The 17,025-nt window shown below is 37.8% G+C and overlaps 1 protein-coding gene across 1 annotated transcript; it reads right to left on the minus strand.

Moving 5' to 3' along the window:
- Positions 1–10,969: 10,969 nt before the first annotated feature.
- Positions 10,970–16,554, minus strand: DYNAP (dynactin associated protein). Its single transcript, XM_059140338.1, has 3 exons — positions 16,202–16,554; positions 13,308–13,388; positions 10,970–12,471 (listed from the first exon to the last, which is right to left on the minus strand). Exons 1-3 carry the CDS (start codon positions 16,253–16,255, stop codon positions 12,145–12,147), a joined length of 462 nt encoding a protein of 153 aa, XP_058996321.1. The 5' UTR covers positions 16,256–16,554; the 3' UTR covers positions 10,970–12,144.
- Between the last annotated feature and the right edge of the window lie 471 nt (positions 16,555–17,025).

The following is a 17,025-nucleotide window of genomic DNA, read 5'->3' on the forward strand; positions in this document are numbered from 1 at the left end:
CTAGCGGGGCTCGAAAAAGGCATGGGAGATGTTAGAGAAACCCTCTCAGGAGAGATAAAAGCCCTTTCTGGAGAAATAAAAGAATAAAATCTAACCAAGTTGAAATCAAAAAAGCTATTAATGAGGTGCAATCAAAAATGGAGGCTCTTACTGCTAGGATAAATGAGGTAGAAGAGAGAATTAGTGATATAGAAGACCAAATGACAGAGAATAAAGAAGCTGAGCAAAAGAAAGACAAACAGCTACTGGACCACAAGGGGAGAATTCGAGAGATAAGTGACACCATAAGATGAAACAACATTAGAATAATTGGGATTCCAGAAGAAGAGGAAAGAGAGAAGGGAGTAGAAGGTGTATTGGAGAGAATTATTGTAGAGAATTTCCCTAATATGGCAAAGGGAATAAGCATCAAAATCCAGGAGGCACAGAGAACCCCCCTCAAAATAAACAAGAATAAGTCCACACCCCATCACCTAATTGTAAAATTTACAAGTCTTAGCGACAAAGAGAAAATCCTGAAAGCACCCAGGAAAAGAAGTCTGTAACATACAATGGTAAAAATATTAGATTGGCAGCAGACTTATCCACAGAGACCTGGCAGGCCAGAAAGAACTGGCATGATATATTCAGAGCACTAAACAAGAAAAACATGCAACCAAGTATACTATATCCAGCTAGGCTATCATTGAAAATAGGAGAGTTAAAAAGCTTCCAGGACAAACAAAAACTGAAAGAATTTGCAAACACCAAACCAGCTCTACAGGAAATCTTGAAAGGGGTCCTCTAAGCAAAGAGAGACCCTAAAAGTAGTAGATAAGAAAGGAACAGAGACAATATACAGTAACAATCACCTTACAGGCAATACAATGGCACTAAACTCATATCTCTCAATAGTAACCCTGAATGTTAATGGGCTAAATGCCCCAATCAAAAGACAAGGGGTATCAGAATGGATTTTAAAAAAAAAATCAATATGCTGCCTACAAGGGGGTCTAAAGTGAGTGGGTGGAAAACAATTTACCATGCTAATGGACATCAGAAGAAGCCTGGGGTAGCAATCCTTATATCAGATCAATTAGACTTCAAGCCAAAGACTATAACAAGAGATGAGGAAGGACACTATATCATATTTAAAGGGTCTGTACAACAAGATCTAACAATTTTAAATATCTATGCCCCTAACATGGGAGCAGCCAACTATATAAACCAATTAATAACAAAATCAAAGAAACACATCGACAATAATACAATAATAGTAGGGGACTTTAACACTCCCCTCACTGAAATGGACAGATCATCCAAACGAAAGATCAACAAGGAAATAAAGGCCTTAAGTGACACACTGGACCAGATGGACATCACAGATATATTCAGAACATTTCATCCCAAAGCAACAGAATACACATTCTTCTCTAGTGAACATGGAACATTCTCCAGAATAGGTCACATGAAAATCAATGAAATAGAAACCAAAAAAACAATAGAACAAATCAACGAAAATAGGAGCTAGTTCTTTGAAAGAATTAATAAGATTGATAAACCCCTGGCCAAACTTATCAAAAAGAAAAGAGAAAGGATCCAAATAAATAAAATCATTAATGAAAGAGAGATCACAACCAAAACCAAAGAAATACAAACAATTATAACAACATACTATGAGCAACTCTATGCCAACAAATTTGACAATGTGGAAGAAATGGATGCATTCCTAGAGACATATAAACTACCACAACTTAACCAGGAAGAAATAGAAAACCTCAACAGACTCATAACCAGTAAGGAGATTGAAACAGTCATCAAAAAACTCCAAACAAAAGCTCAGGGCCAGATAGCTTCCCAGTGGAATTCTACCAAGCATTAAAAGAAGAATTAATACCTATTCTCCTGAAACTGTTCCAAAAAATAGAAATGGAAGGAAAACTTCCAAACTCATTTTATGAGGCCAGCATCACCTTGATCCCAAAGCCAGACAATGATCCCATTAAAAGAGAGAATTACAGACCAATATCCTTGATGAACACAGATGTGAAAATTCTCACCAAAGTACTAGACAATAGGATCCAACAATACATGAAAAGGATTATTCACCACGACCAAGTGGGATTTATTCCAGGACTGCAAGTTTGGTTCAACATCCGCAAATCAATCAGTGTGATACAATACATTAATAAAATAAAGAACAATAACCATATGATACTCTGAATAGATGCTGAAAAAGCATTTGACAAAGTACAGCATCCCTTCCTGATCAAAACTCTTCAAAGTGTAGGGATAGAGGGCACATACCTCAATATTATCAAAGCCATCTATGAAAAACCCACCACAATTATCATTCTCAATGGAGAAAAACTGAAAGCTTCTCTGCTAAGGTCAGGGACACAGCAGGGATGTCCATTATCACCACTGCTATTCAACATAGTATCAGAAGTCCTAGCCTCAGCAGTCAGACAACAAAAAGAAATTAAAGGCATCCAAATCGGCAAAGAAGTCAAACTCTCACTCTTTGCAGATGATATGATACTTTATGTGGAAAACCCAAAAGACTCCATTCCAAAACTGCTAGAACATGTACAAGAATTCAGTAAAGTGTCAGGATATAAAATCAATGCACAGTAATCAGTTGCATTTCTCTACACCAACAACAAGACAGAAGAAAGAGAAATTGAGGAGTCAGTCCCATTTACAATTGCATCCAAAACCATAAGATACCTAGGAATAAACCTAACCAAAGAGGCAAAGAATCTATACTCAGAAAACTATAAAGTACTCATGAAAGAAATGGAGGAAGACACAAAGAAATGGAAAAATGTTCCATGCTCATGGATTGGAAGAACAAATATTGTGAAAATGTCTATTCTACCTAAAGCAATCTACACATTTAATGCAATCCCTATCAAAACCCCATCCTTTTTTTTTTTTTTTCAAAGAAATGGAACAAATAATCCTAAAATTTATATGGAACCAGAAAAGGCCTCAAATAGCCAAAGGAATATTGAAAAAAAAAAAAAAAAAGCCAAAGTTGGTGTCATCTCAATTCCAGACTTCAAGCTCTACTACAAAGCTGTCATCATCAAGACTTTATGGTACTGGCCCAAAAACAGACACATAGATCAATGGAACAGAATAGAGAGCCCAGAAATAGATCCTCAACTCTATGGTCAACTAATCTTCGACAAAGCAGGAAAGAATGTCCAATGGAAAAAAGACAGCCTCTTCAACAAATGGTGTTGAGAAAATTGGACAGCCACATGCAGAAAAATGAAACTGGACCATTTCCTTACACTACACATGAAAATAGACTCAAAATGGATGAAGCACTTCAATGTGAGAAAGGAATCCATCAAAATCCTTGAGGAGAACACAGGCAGGTGCCTCTTTGACCTCAGCCACAGCAGCTTCTTCCTGGGAACATTGCCAAAGGCAAGAGAAGCAAGGGTGAAAATGAACTATTGGGACTTCATCAAGATTAAAAGCTTTTGCACAGCAAAGGAAACAGTTAACAAAACCAAAAGACAACTGACAGAATGGGAGAAAATATTTGCAAACGACATATCAGATAAAGGGCTAGTATCCAAAATCTATAAAGAGCTTATCAAACCCAACACCCAAAGAACAAATAATCCAATCAAGAAATGGGCAGAGGGCAGGAACAGACGTTTCTGCAAAGAAGACATCCAGATGGCCAACAGACACATGAAAAAGTGCTCCACATCACTTGGCATCAGGGAAATACAAATCAAAACCACAATGAGATACCACCCCACACCAGTCAGAATGGCTAAATTAACAAGTCAAGAAATGACAGATGCTGGCAAGGATGTGGAGAATGGGGAACCCTCCTACACTGTTGGTGGAAATGCAAGCTGGTGCAACCACTCTGGAAAACAGCATGGAGGTTCCTCAAAAAGTTGAAAATAGAACTGCCGTATGACCCAGCAATTTCACTACTTATTTACCCTAAGGATACAAACGTAGTGATCTGAAGGGGCACGTGCACCTGAATGTTTATAGCAGCAATGTCCACAATAGCCAAACTATGGACAGAACCTAGATGTTCATCAACAGATGAATGGATAAAAAAAAAGTGGTATATATATATACATACATATGTATATATATATATACACAATGGAATATGCAGCCATCAAAAGAAATGAAATCTTGCCATTTGTGATGACGTGGATGGAACTAGAGGGTATTATGGTTAGTGAAATTAGTCATTTGGAGAAAGACAACTATCATATGATCGCCCTGATATGAGGAAGTGGAGATGCAACGTGGGGGGTTTGGGGGGTAGGAAAAGAATAAATGAAACAAGATGGGATTGGGAGAGGGGCACCTAGGTGGCTCAGTGGGTTAAGCCTCTGCCTTCAGCTCCAGTCATGATCTCGGAGTCCTGGGATTGAGCCCCGCATCAGGCTCTCTGCTCAGTGGGGAGCCTGCTTCCCCCATCTCTGCCTGCCTCTCTGCCTACTTGTGATCTCTCTGTCAAATAAATAAATTTAAAAAAAAAAAAAAAAGAGATGGGATTGGGAGGGAGACAAACCACAAGTGACTCTTAATCTCACAAAACAAACTGAGGGTTGCTGGGGGGAGGGTAGAAGGAGAGGGGGGTGGGGTTATGGACATTGGGGAGGGTATGTGCTATGGTGAGTGCTGTGAAGTGTGTAAACCTGGTGATTCGCAGACTTGTACCCCTGGGGATAAAAATACATTATATGTTTATTAGGAATTTTTAAAAATTTTAAAAAAAAAGAAAATGCAAAAAGAAAGAAAACTTTGAGTGGCCTAATGAGCACGGTCTCAGTGGAGGTCAAACCAGGCTAAAGTCTGTCTTCTTGTTTCTGCTCTCATACTATAAATAAGTATCCTTTCAGCACGTGTTTCTCATTTTTGTGCTTTTTGTTGGTGAGTTTGCTGTTTGGAATGTACCCCCAGCACAGTGCTGAAGTGTTATCTGGTGGTTTTTTGCTTTGTTTTTGGTTTTTTTTAAGATTTTATTTATTTATTTGACAGAGATTATCTGGTGTTTTTAAGTGAGGCTGTGATGTGCCTTACAGAGAAAACACATGTGTTAGATCAGCTCCACTCGGACATGAGTTACAGGGCTGGTGGCAGTGAGTTCAAGGTTAATAAATTAACAATATGATGCATCCTGATAATGGGAGAGGATAGTCTCCATTCTGTACTTGAAGCCACTCCAGAAAGTAACATGTATGATGTGTGAGAAAGCTATGGAAAAGCAGCTGAATTTGTAAATTTGTAAAATAACCAGTAATGAAAAAGTGTAGTGACAGCATTGTGGTTATTGGGCCAATTCCACATTAAAACCTGTTAAACCCCTAGGACCTGCCCGACCCTCCTTAGCCATAGTGACTCCATGTTGCCTAGGTAGACATTTTGTTGTTTAATAAATGCCACAGCAGTTACTGATACCAGTTCCAGGTAACTGTTGCTAAAACACACACCTAAAACAAGGCCATTTTGTTTAATAAATGCCTCAACAGTTATTGATATCAGTTCCAGGTAACTGTTGCTAAAACACACACCTAAAACAAGTCCAGACAGGTGGAAACATCCAATCAGCCAAAGCCACAAATGTAGAGGCCTGCAGTTGTGCCCTATAAAACTAGGCTGTAAGACGAAGGGGTTGTCGCTCTCTTCCGAGGTGGCCCTAGCCAGTCAGTCTGACTTCTAATGCTTGGCATAGAATAAAGCTTTACATAACTTTCAAAAAAAAAAAGTGGCCTTTGGACTTGATAATCTCCACAATCTCTTACAGCTGGATGCTTCTGGGAGGCGGTCAGTGCCTTAATATATCAAGCGCTGGCTTTATAGTTTTTCTAAGCCAGGTGCGGGTTGGGTTCCATGGGGATACACAAAAGCATGAGGCATGACCCCCCTCCTCCCGGGAGGGGCGCTGGTGATCAACAGTAACAGGGGACACTCCTGCACACCTAAGTCCTCAGACGGTGTGATTGGCTCCTGCCCCCACCAACCTCGCCACTGTAGTGTCACACAGACGGCACATCTGACTCACGATTATGAGACACGGTTAGAATTTTGCTGCTGTCAGAGTGTTTATGGAAAGGTTTTAAAGAGTACAGGCCGGGGGAGGGGCTCATAATGAGGAAGTTGGGATAAAATGCTTACTACTTTCCTCTAAAAAATTTTGGAATTAATTGTTATGCCAGACACCCTGAACTGTCCCACAATAGCCTTTTCTTTGTTCTCCTGATAAATAGAACCATTAATTTTAACTACTCACACAAACATCCAGAATAATAAGACATTCTCCAGCCTTCCTTACAGATAGGTGTGGCTATAGGACTAATAATCTTGGTGATGGGATATAATATAATTGTTGCGTGCAATTTCTGAGAAATATCCTTAGAGGGAAGGATCAATCCTTTCATGCCTCTTCCTTTCTGCTGGTTGGAATATAGACATAATGACCGGAGCTTAAGCAGCCATTCTGAACCATGGAATAGAAGCCAGTTGCTGATTACTTGGAGCAGTGAAATAAAGGAGTCCAGATCTCTGAGGACCATGAAATTACTTTCTCCAGCTCTGTACCAGCTACCTTCAGTCTTTTCTCTGTAAAAAAGAAACTTTCTATGTTTATACGGTTTCTAGGATTTTAGCTTTCTTAGGTCCCACCTACAAATCACATCATACAGTATTTCGCACTCTCTGGCTTATTTCACTTAGCATAACGTCCACAGTTTCCATTCATGTCATCACACATGGCAAGATTTCCTTCTTTCTGGTGGCTGAATTTTTTCCCCATCTTCTTTATCTATTCATCTGTTGACACGTTTTTTCCAGATCTTGACTATTGTGAATAATGCTGCAATGAACATGGGAGTACAGATCTCTCCTCCAGATCCTGTTTTTATTTGCATCGTAAGTATAACAAGAAGTGCAATTGCTAGATCATGTGACAGTTCTATTTTCAATTCCTTGAGGAACCTCCATACTGTTTTCTGTAGTGGCTGCACCTATTTAAACATCCCAACCAGTAGAGGTTTTCCCTTTTTGCATAGCTTTGCCATTACTTTTCCTCTCAGCTTCTTGTTGATAGCCATTCTAACAGGTGTGAGGTGATAGCTTATTGTGGTTTTCACTCGCATATTCCTGATTGGCGATTTTGAACACCTTTTCATGTAGCTTCTAGCCAAGTATGTGTATATCCTCTTTGGGAAAATGTTTATCCTGTTCCTCTACTCGTTTTTATTTTTATTTTTTTTAAGATTTCATTTATTTATTTGACAGAGTGAGCGAGCACAAGCAGGGCAGACAGTGGGGAGAGAGAGGGAGAAGCGGACTCCTGCTGAGCAGGGAGCCCGATGCAGGGCTCGTTCCCAGGACCCTGAGATCATGACCTGAGACACCCAGGTGCCCCTCCTCTACTCGTTTTTAAATTGAATTGTTTTCTCCCATTAAGTTAGGAGTTTTTTATAGATTTTAGATATTAACTCCTTATCAGATGATATGATTTGCAAAGATTTTCTCCATTCCGCAGGTTGTATTTTGTTGATGGATTCCTTTGCTGTGCAGAAACTTTTTAGTTTGATCATGGAATATTATCCTTAAATATATGATTCAATTTAGTTTACTAATATTTTGTTGAGAATTTTTGCGCCTACATTCACTAGAGATATGGACCTATAGTTTTGTTTTCTTCAAGTGTCCTTATCTGGCTTCAGTATCAGGGTAATGCTACCCTTCTAAAAGGATTGGGGATATTCCCTTCTCATCAATTTTTTGGAACACTTTGAAAAGATTGGCATTAATTCTTCTTTAAATATTTGGTAGAATTCACCAGTGAAACCATCTGATCCTGAGCTTTTCTAAAAGTTTAGAAAATTTTGATCACAGATTCATTCACCTTACTCGTATTGATCTGTTTGATTTTCTGTATATTCATGACTCAATCATGTCCGGTTGTAGGTTTCTAGAAAGTTGTCCATCTCTTCTAGGTTATCCAATTCGTTGGTGTACAATCGTTCACAATAAACTCTTCAGATCTTTCTAGATCTGTGTTATCATTTGTAATGTCTCCTTTTCCATTTCTAAAGTTTTTTGACTCTTCTTTTTTCTCAGTTTGTCTAGCTAAAGGTGTGTCATTTTTTTTTTTCAAATAACCAGGTCTTAGTTTCATTCATCTTTTCTATTATTTTACTGGTCTCCTTTTTTGAAGTAGCTTTACTAAGGTGTAATTGACATACAACAAATTGTACATATTGGAATCATACAATTTCATAAGTTTTAACCCATGGAAACATCACCACCATCTAGATAATGAACATAGTCATCACCCTCACAATTTTCCTTATACCCCTTTGTAATTTCTTAGCCCCATGTATGCCCACTCCAGTTCTTGCCCTTGGATAACCAATGGTCTGTTTTCTGTCACTATCAATTAGTATAAATTTTTCAGAATTTGTTTTATTAATGGGATCATATAGTGTTACTCTACTGTTTGCCCACTTTCAGCATAATTACTTTGAGATTTATCATGTGGTATGTATCAGTGGTTGATTCATTTTCATTGTTGGGGACATTTCTGCTCCAATCTTTGTTATTTACTTCCATCTGCTACGTTTGGGCTTAGTTTCCTTTTATATTTCCTTCAGGTATCAAGTTAGGTTGTTTATTTGAGATCTTTGTTTTCTGTGAATTTATTGCTATACATTTTCCCTCGTAGAATGTCTGGAGAATCCCATAGGCTCCTATATTCTTTTCTAAAGCCACACTTCTAGAAACACGCTTCCCTGGTTTGTTCCGTTTCTCTCCTTACTAGTAACTGCTTTTCCGTGGTGTCTCACATGCACAGATCAACAGCCAAGCTACCACCATGATAGCTTGGTCATTTTCCCTTCTCCATTTCCTTTTTCTGCAGTTTCAGATAGGGTATCCAACAACACCTTGGTTTTTTTTTTTTTTTTTTTTTTTTTTTTTTTTTTTTTTTTTTTTTTTTTACAGGGGGTGGGGAGCGTCTCTGTATTCATGCATTAGTCTGAAGTGGTCCAAAAACTTGGCGAGTCCCTCCACATGGAGGTGGCTGGCCAAGCTGGGATTTTTCCCACACACGAGGAGGCCCCTTGCCCATGCTTGTTTCATTTTCCATCTCCCGGCCGACTTGCCAGTTGTTAGAAGGTGGAGGAAGGTCAGTAAAGCAAAAAGAAGGCACTCTGAGACTGAAACACAAAGCAAGCCTCTCTATACCATTGACACGGAGTTTTATTCAGGGTAACTTACGGACAGTGGGGATCCCGCGGAGAATGGTCCACAGCAAACACAAAGATATTCCCCCACCAAGTCCAGACCGTATTCCCCAGCTTTTATAGAGCAAGTGGTTTGGCGGTGTAGCCACAGGGTAGTTTCCTGAAGTGGTTTCATCTGGGTGCACCAGAGCATCTCTACTAGTATCTAAAGTGGAACCTTCTGTGTGCCACATTCAGGAAGCTCGAGATCAGAACTAGCCTTCCCACAGGGCATTGCTTAACCTCCTCGGGCATGGAACTTGTAGGTCACCGCACAGGTGTGAACAAGATGGAGCCAGGGCCGTCAGCTGTAGTTTCAAAGTAGAAAAGCTTTGGAAACTGCGCATTCTGAGAGTGAGTGGCTTATCCCATCTTGGAGCTGGGCTACCTATTACAGCAGATTTTCAGTATAGATAAGTGAACTTTGGGGGAAGCAAAATGCCCGCTAGGACATTTTCCAGTAAAGCGTCTAAGGAAGTTAGTTACACTCTCATTTGGTGAAGCAAATTTGTAAATTTAGCCTCTAATCCTACATAAAGTTACTTTGTGCTTAAGAATGAATGAGAGACTCACAAAAGGCTGTGTAGCAGATGTTTTAAATAGAGAAGCTTCCTGACTAATTTAAAATATATTACTATCAATCAAGTGGGGTGAATGAATTTTGAAACAATAAATATTAGTGCTTATATATGGTTTTAATATTTGCTGAATAAGTCATTAAAACTGGGTGATTACTTATTTATTGTCTATACATACTTCACTTAGTATTTTCATAGTACTTCACAAAATTTTTGTTCAAGTGATGTATTTTAACTTGTGAACATATTTTCCACAACCCTGTTTACTATTTGAAAATTTTATTAAACCATAAAAGTCTAAAGCAGAACAGAGAATCCAAGAGCTCATTTACATCTCTATTTTACAAAGCACAGAAACCTGATGATGTCAGATGACTTAATTACAATATCCTCCAACCCAAAATTTAATGTAGGAAACTCATTGCTAAGATTCTCCTTAAACATAAAGGGGTATGTTACCATGTTACCATATCACATCTGTAGTATCTCTTTTTTTAAAAGCTTTTTTTTACTTTTAAACCACAAAGTGAAATTTAAATTATATTAGGAAGTACATTTGAACCTAACAAAGTTAGGTTCATTTGAACCTAACAAAGTTAGGCATTTAAATAAAAACTATAATAGAAATGAATCAGTTTAGGATCATACTAGGGGAACATGCATACACATTTACTCCCTTGTGTTTATTAACCTTATCTAGAACTTTCTGATCTTTCTTTTCTAAAATGTATATAACAACTTTCATCATTCTTAAGTTTAATGATAAGTTCTTAAGTTTAATGATATTTGTGGTATAAAAATTATTCATTATAGACTCAAATTTGTACATCTCATGGTGTCTGACAAATAAAAACGAGCTGCCCATATAGGACAATTTTGTAAGGAATGACCATATTTCCTATCCTTCTTTTGTGGAGGCTTAAGTGTTCAATAAGTTCTCAAAGTCTATTATTCCAATTCACATAGCCTATTATTGACTGCAGTAAATCAACCTAAAATTATATAGAACACAAAGTCTTTTGCTTTAGGAAAACAAAGAACCTCTAATGGTGAGCAAAAGACCATCAGAAGTTGGAACCTGGATACCAAGGCTTTAGTGTCCTCTCATGCGGCGGAGTCTGAGACAGTCTCCCATTTTTATAGAGTTTAGAGGTTGGGAGTGGAATGGAAAGGTTCATTTAACTCCAAAGTCTCTCCCAGAATGAAATGTATATGCTTTCAGTGAATATTAAACACTCAATATAAATATTGAACACATCTTGCGTGTAGCAAATCGCAAGCAATATGTGCCCTCAAAATTATAGTACAAAATACAAAACAATTTTAGAGCTCAAATTTTGTAAGGAGTAGTTTCTGGTATTTTAGATATTAAGGAAAATATCAAATGTGGAAAATGATGTTGACAATATCACTGAAAAAATGTAAATATGTAAAATACATTACATTTGAATGTTTCTAAGTGTTTCTAAGGGTGCTTTTAATTTTAAATCTATTAATTCTTTTTTCACCCTCTCATTTTCTATTTTAATTACCTCTACCTAAATCCAATTTTTCATTCTTTTTCAACTCTTAGTTTTTCTCCAAAATCTTCCTTGATTATTCCTAACTTCACTAATCTCTTTTCTGAATTTCCCAACAAGAGAAATGAGTCTCTAATACCTGACAGGTATTTTAAAAACTCTTGCTCGTTAAGTACTTTTTTTTTTTAATTTTTTAAATTTATTTTCAGTGTAAGAGTATTCATTGTTTTTGTACTACATCCAGTGCTCCATGCAATCCGTGCCCGCTCCAATACCCACCACCTGGTCCCCCCAACCTCCCACCCGCTCATTAAGTACTTTAATTGAACATTTCCTTCTTCCCGCTGGAATACAAATGCTGGATATAGTGAAGTATATGAGACTGTAAAAGAAGCAATAGCTAGATGGTAAACACTGGCGTAAGAGCCAACAGGCAGGGAGCAAAGTGAAGTGGGATCCTCTTCCTCAGTGGAAACCATTTGTGAAGAATAAAGTTGGTTGTATAGGAGAGATTAAAAAGGAAGTTCTGGGCCCCAGCCTGAATGAATCGGGCTCAGTTGAAAAAAAAAATCTTTTTGCAATCATTTGAACATTGGAGGGTCTAAGACTGAGTCATTGCGATATGGGAATTCAGCCAATGATTGGAGCAAAAAGGGCAAGCTCTCATAAAACCAAATGCTTTGTCACCTCTTGGCAGGAAAGAGAGGACCCCTGGACATGCCTCCTCCGGGGGGAGGGTGTTGATCTTGCTGGAGGAATGCTAAGGGCTCAAAAATGTCATTTTTCGTCTTCAATGATAATTTCATGCTCCAGTGTTGTTTTAGTGGTCTCCATGGGGGATGGAGACACCTTGGCGGGGGAGCTTTGGTTGGGCAAAGGGGTAGGAGATCCAGGCAGGGTTGATAAGGCAGGAGATGGGGTAGAACCAGGGATGCAGGTGACACGATTTGACTTTCCATCTGCGTGAATGGTGATGTTTGTACTGTTGATGGGCTTGCTGAAGTGGACAAAATATAAGACCAGAACAACAAGTGTTGTGGCAATTAGACAGGCCAGGAGACACACCAGAAATGTTTTCCAGAGTGACCATGGTTTTGCTGTAACCTGTAATGAATTATGAAAGTGAATATTTCAGCAAATGAGATAGTAGTGACTTAGGCAGCTGATTTCAGTTAGAATAAGGCTAATCTGTTTCATTACTCCAAATGCTATAATTTCAGGTACAGTTCATTAGCTGTCTCTTCCATTCCCTCCCTCTCTCTCTCTGTCTCACACACACACACACGACTTGTCCACAAGTCCATGAGGACAAAGTGTTCCCTCTGAATTACGCCTTTGTACTAAAGCAATAAGGCATCATCTCATATGCAAATAGATTCCTCTGGAATATATTACTCGTAAGTTATGATCAGCTACTAACATCACAATATAAATTAAATTATCTGGTTAGTCCTCATTGCTAAAAAAAAGTGATGAAAATGTATATCAAAACATTTAGATTGGTTACCTTTGAGTGACAGAAAATTGCAGGTGTTCTTTTGCTCATTGTTAGCTCCTATTTTTATATTACATATTGAAATTTTATATTTAGAAAAATATTTTTAAAATAATTTTTATGTCTTATACATAAAGAGACCTTTCACTGAGCTTGGAAAGATATCAAAATAGAACACGTATTAGCGCTGGTATGGGGTAGGGTCTTCAAGGAATAGAATGAAACCCTGATAAACTGTTGGGGGCCGTGGGTCCCTGTTGTCACCACGAGCTTGTGGACTGGCAGCACAGGAGAAGTGCAGAGCAGTCAAAGGGCATGGGGCCAACGAGAGGCTAGAGGACGCAAGAGCCCTGCAGGGAGTCTGTGGAGCAGAGCCTGCCTGCCCCATTTTGGTGCTCCAGGACTGCTAAAGACTCCCCACCTCCCCCCAGTCCCCACATCTTACCCACTGCGGCTGGAGGGTCCCCGTGGGCAATCTACAACCACAGTGGGTTCCTTTATTCGAACAGTATGGATTTCTGGGCAACTGCAGAGAAATAATTTTAAAATAAATAAATAAACAAACAAGTCATTGTTTAAGATGAAGAAAGTTTTATCTGGGAACATAAACAAATGAAGCACATATAAATAATGTGAATCCAACATGTGTTAAAGGAAGAACCAACCAAGTTCTAGAAGAATCTGAAACTCTAATAAATGGTAGGATGATATGAATTGTACAGATACACTTTTCACATCAAATGATCAATGAAAAATAAAATGATTGATTCAACAGATGCCCAAAGAGCATTTTCACAAATTTCAGCATTCAGTCTTGACAAAGGCAGACGATACAAATCTCAAGAACTACAAATAAAATAGACTGACACCTTATTTAACTGTGAAACATTCGGCACATTTCTTTAAAGTCCGAAGGAGTGAAGAACGTCTCCTACCACCAATATTAGGTCATGTTTTTCAAGTTCTCATCAGTGTGTGTGAATAATGGAAATGGGAATATAAAACTAACATTTTTTTTCTACATCATATGACTGCTTACAAACAGAATCTCAAATAATCAACCATACAATCTCTCAAAAGGAATAAGAACTCATTGAGTTGGCTGATTATAAAAATATGAAAAGTATATGTAACAGCACTTGTGTGCGTGCGTGTGTGTGTGCGCGCGCATTGCTGTTTGCGGTAATAAAGCAATATAAAACGGCAAAGCATATCAAATGCTATAGGACTTACATAAAGAAAACCACAACCCTTTACTGAGGCACAAAAAGACAACTTGGATAAACATCCTGTTATAAAAATATTTCAGCAGTATAAACTCAATTCTCTGAGTTTTAATTAATATCTTTATGGGCTTTTGGGAGGAAAAACAGGTAAATTGACAAAAATTTCACATGGCAAAATAAAACATTTGTAAGAATAAAATTAGATTGAATGGGAGAGGGGACCGGAAGTAGAATATTAGCAGTGATCTTTTTTTCTGGGAGGGATCATGGGTGATTTTTTCTTTTTTTCTTTGTTATTGTCTATATTTTCCAAGGGCTCTAAAATGGGCAAATAAACTCATAGCAATTGTAAAAAAAAAAAAATTTTTTCTACTTGTTGTTTTTGGGCACTTAAGAAGTTATAGACTGTCAGATTACAAAAAAAAAAAAAAAAGCGCGGGGGCGGGGGGCGGGAATCCAAACATTCCTTTCATGGTTTCAGAAGTCAGTTTCACTATTTAGGTTTTTTGTTTGTTTCTTTTTTGGGTTTTTTTGTTTGTTTGCTTGCTTGATTTTTTTTTTTAAGGTAGATTATCTATTCATTTGACTTAATGGAATAAATTGCATAAATTTTGGCATGTGGGGAAATAACATAATTCACACCTAATTTATAATGAAAAGGAGAAGGAAATAAAATGATGTATATATGATAGTAAAGCGATGACATTTTGTAACTTCCTTGAAATAGGAGTCATCCTCTAAAATAAGTTTATGACAGTCTAGTTGCTGAATCCCGAGACTGATCACAAATATAACCTTCATGTGGCAAAATAATTCTTTTATCAAAGCCTATCTTTCTATTTATTTCTTCTGATTCATCTCTTGGTTCTACAATCTCAGGTTGATTTAAAATTCGTTTTTCTGGGGTCCCTGGGTGGCTCAGTGGGTTAAAGCCATTGCCTTCGGCTCAGGTCATGATCCCGGGCTCCTGCGATCAAGCCCCACATCGGGCTCTCTGTTCAGCAGGAAGCCTGCTTCCCCTCTCTCCTCTGCCTGCCTCTCTGCCTACTTATGATCTCTGTCAAATAAACAAAATCTTTAAAAATAAATAAATGAAATTTGATTTTCTTTATTATGAACATAGTAGTAGTTAAGCCCCGCATCAGGCTCCTTCCTCAGTGGGGAGTCTGCTTTTCTCTCTCCTTCTGTTCATGATCTCGCTCTCTCTTTCATCTGCTCACTCCCTCTCTCAAATAAATAAAATCTTTAACAAAAAATGAGATTAAATGAGAAATCTGAGTTCTATTTCTGATTCTGCCACTAGCTAAGTGGACTCTTCTTTTTTTCTAAAGAGTTTATTTATTTATTTGACAGAGAGAAACACAGCAAGAAAGGGAGCACAAGCAGGAGTGGGAATGCAGGCTTCCAGCTGAGCAGGGAGTCTGATGCGGGGCTCAATCCCAGGACCCTGGGATCATGACTTGAACCGAAGGCAGACCGCTTTATAACTGAGCCACCCAGGCGCCCTAGCTAAGTGGACTCTTAATGTTTCAATTCCCCCATATGCAAAATGAAAAGATTTGTTTGAATGAGGAGTGAGACCCCATACACGTTCCAAAAAATATGATTTTTATATTACTAGAGTAACATATTTTCAGCATAAGTCTCCCCGTGAGACATTTTCTATAAATTACTACTTTAAATACATATAAATAGGTCAATGAAAATAGGAATTTTCATTGGATCAAATATATTGTAATAAATAATAACATAAACAATATAAAATAAACACAAATATTAATAAATATTAATATGTGCTATAAACAACATTCCAAATAATTTACTAAAACTTTTGTCTAGAGGTACCTTATATATAAATGTCAAAATTCAGCAAAATATCAAAATTTAGGCAAAATTCTAATGCATAGTTCCCAAAGGATATGAAAAGCAGTATCTGGCATATTAAATAACCTCTCTGGACACTTGTGATTGCTGGTAATAACATCTCAGATTCCATTCACCCTATAATAGCAAAATCAGAAAAATGCAGCCTAACTTTCTTGAAGTGTTACATGTTCAATGTTGAAAGCAAGACTATGAGCCCAGAGAGCAGCTAAAAGGCGTTTGTACTTACCAGCTCTACTGGACTTTGTTCAATATCCTCAGCGTGATGCCGGTCGCCATGCATTCTGACGGGGCTACAGCTCCAGGGATGTCTATACTCGCTTTGTGGATGAGAAGTTGGAAAATCCCAGATTTATGTTAAATTAATAATTGTATTTATTCAATCTGGATTATGTAAGACAATAGTCATCTAGTTTCCAAAAAAAAAAAAAAAAAAAAATTCCAAATTCAACCCCAAAGTACACGATGTATGCTTGCTGAGGAAAAACAAATAGAAAAACTTGCTCCCTTCGGAAAAACAACGGGCAGAAAGTTATCTCAGCTGTAAGAAAGACTCCAGGATTCTGAGCAGATATAAAGCTTGCCTTCCTTATTTCACATAATTCATTTAAATCATGAAAACTTGATTTCTCATGGGTTAGGAATTTAGTTGTTGTTTCTTAAAAAAACTCACAGAGCCACTCCTTGATTATGAACATTTGCAGGATATTCTGTAGTTAGGCAGAGGGATTATGGCAATGACTAATTTCAAAACTTTTCAGAAATAAAACAATATTGAGGTTACAGGGTCATGATAGATGTAGGGGGATGGTGAATAAAATCTATGGCGTTGTTGAAATCAGTGGCTATACTGAGATGGACAAGGGAAGTAAAAAATGGTTTTACCCAAAAATACAGATGCAAATAGGAAATAAGTATACGTCAGAAGCTTCTGATTGTATGACTCAAGGATTATCCACAGTACATCTGATCTGCTTCTGTGTAAATTTGTGTTGCTTTAGGCTATGTAATAATGTCACCGCTTCTCATGAATCCCAATCTTTTTAATGAGCA

This window comes from Mustela lutreola, chromosome 11, assembly GCF_030435805.1.
Source record: "Mustela lutreola isolate mMusLut2 chromosome 11, mMusLut2.pri, whole genome shotgun sequence".
In the NCBI taxonomy this organism is placed as follows: domain Eukaryota; kingdom Metazoa; phylum Chordata; class Mammalia; order Carnivora; family Mustelidae; genus Mustela; species Mustela lutreola.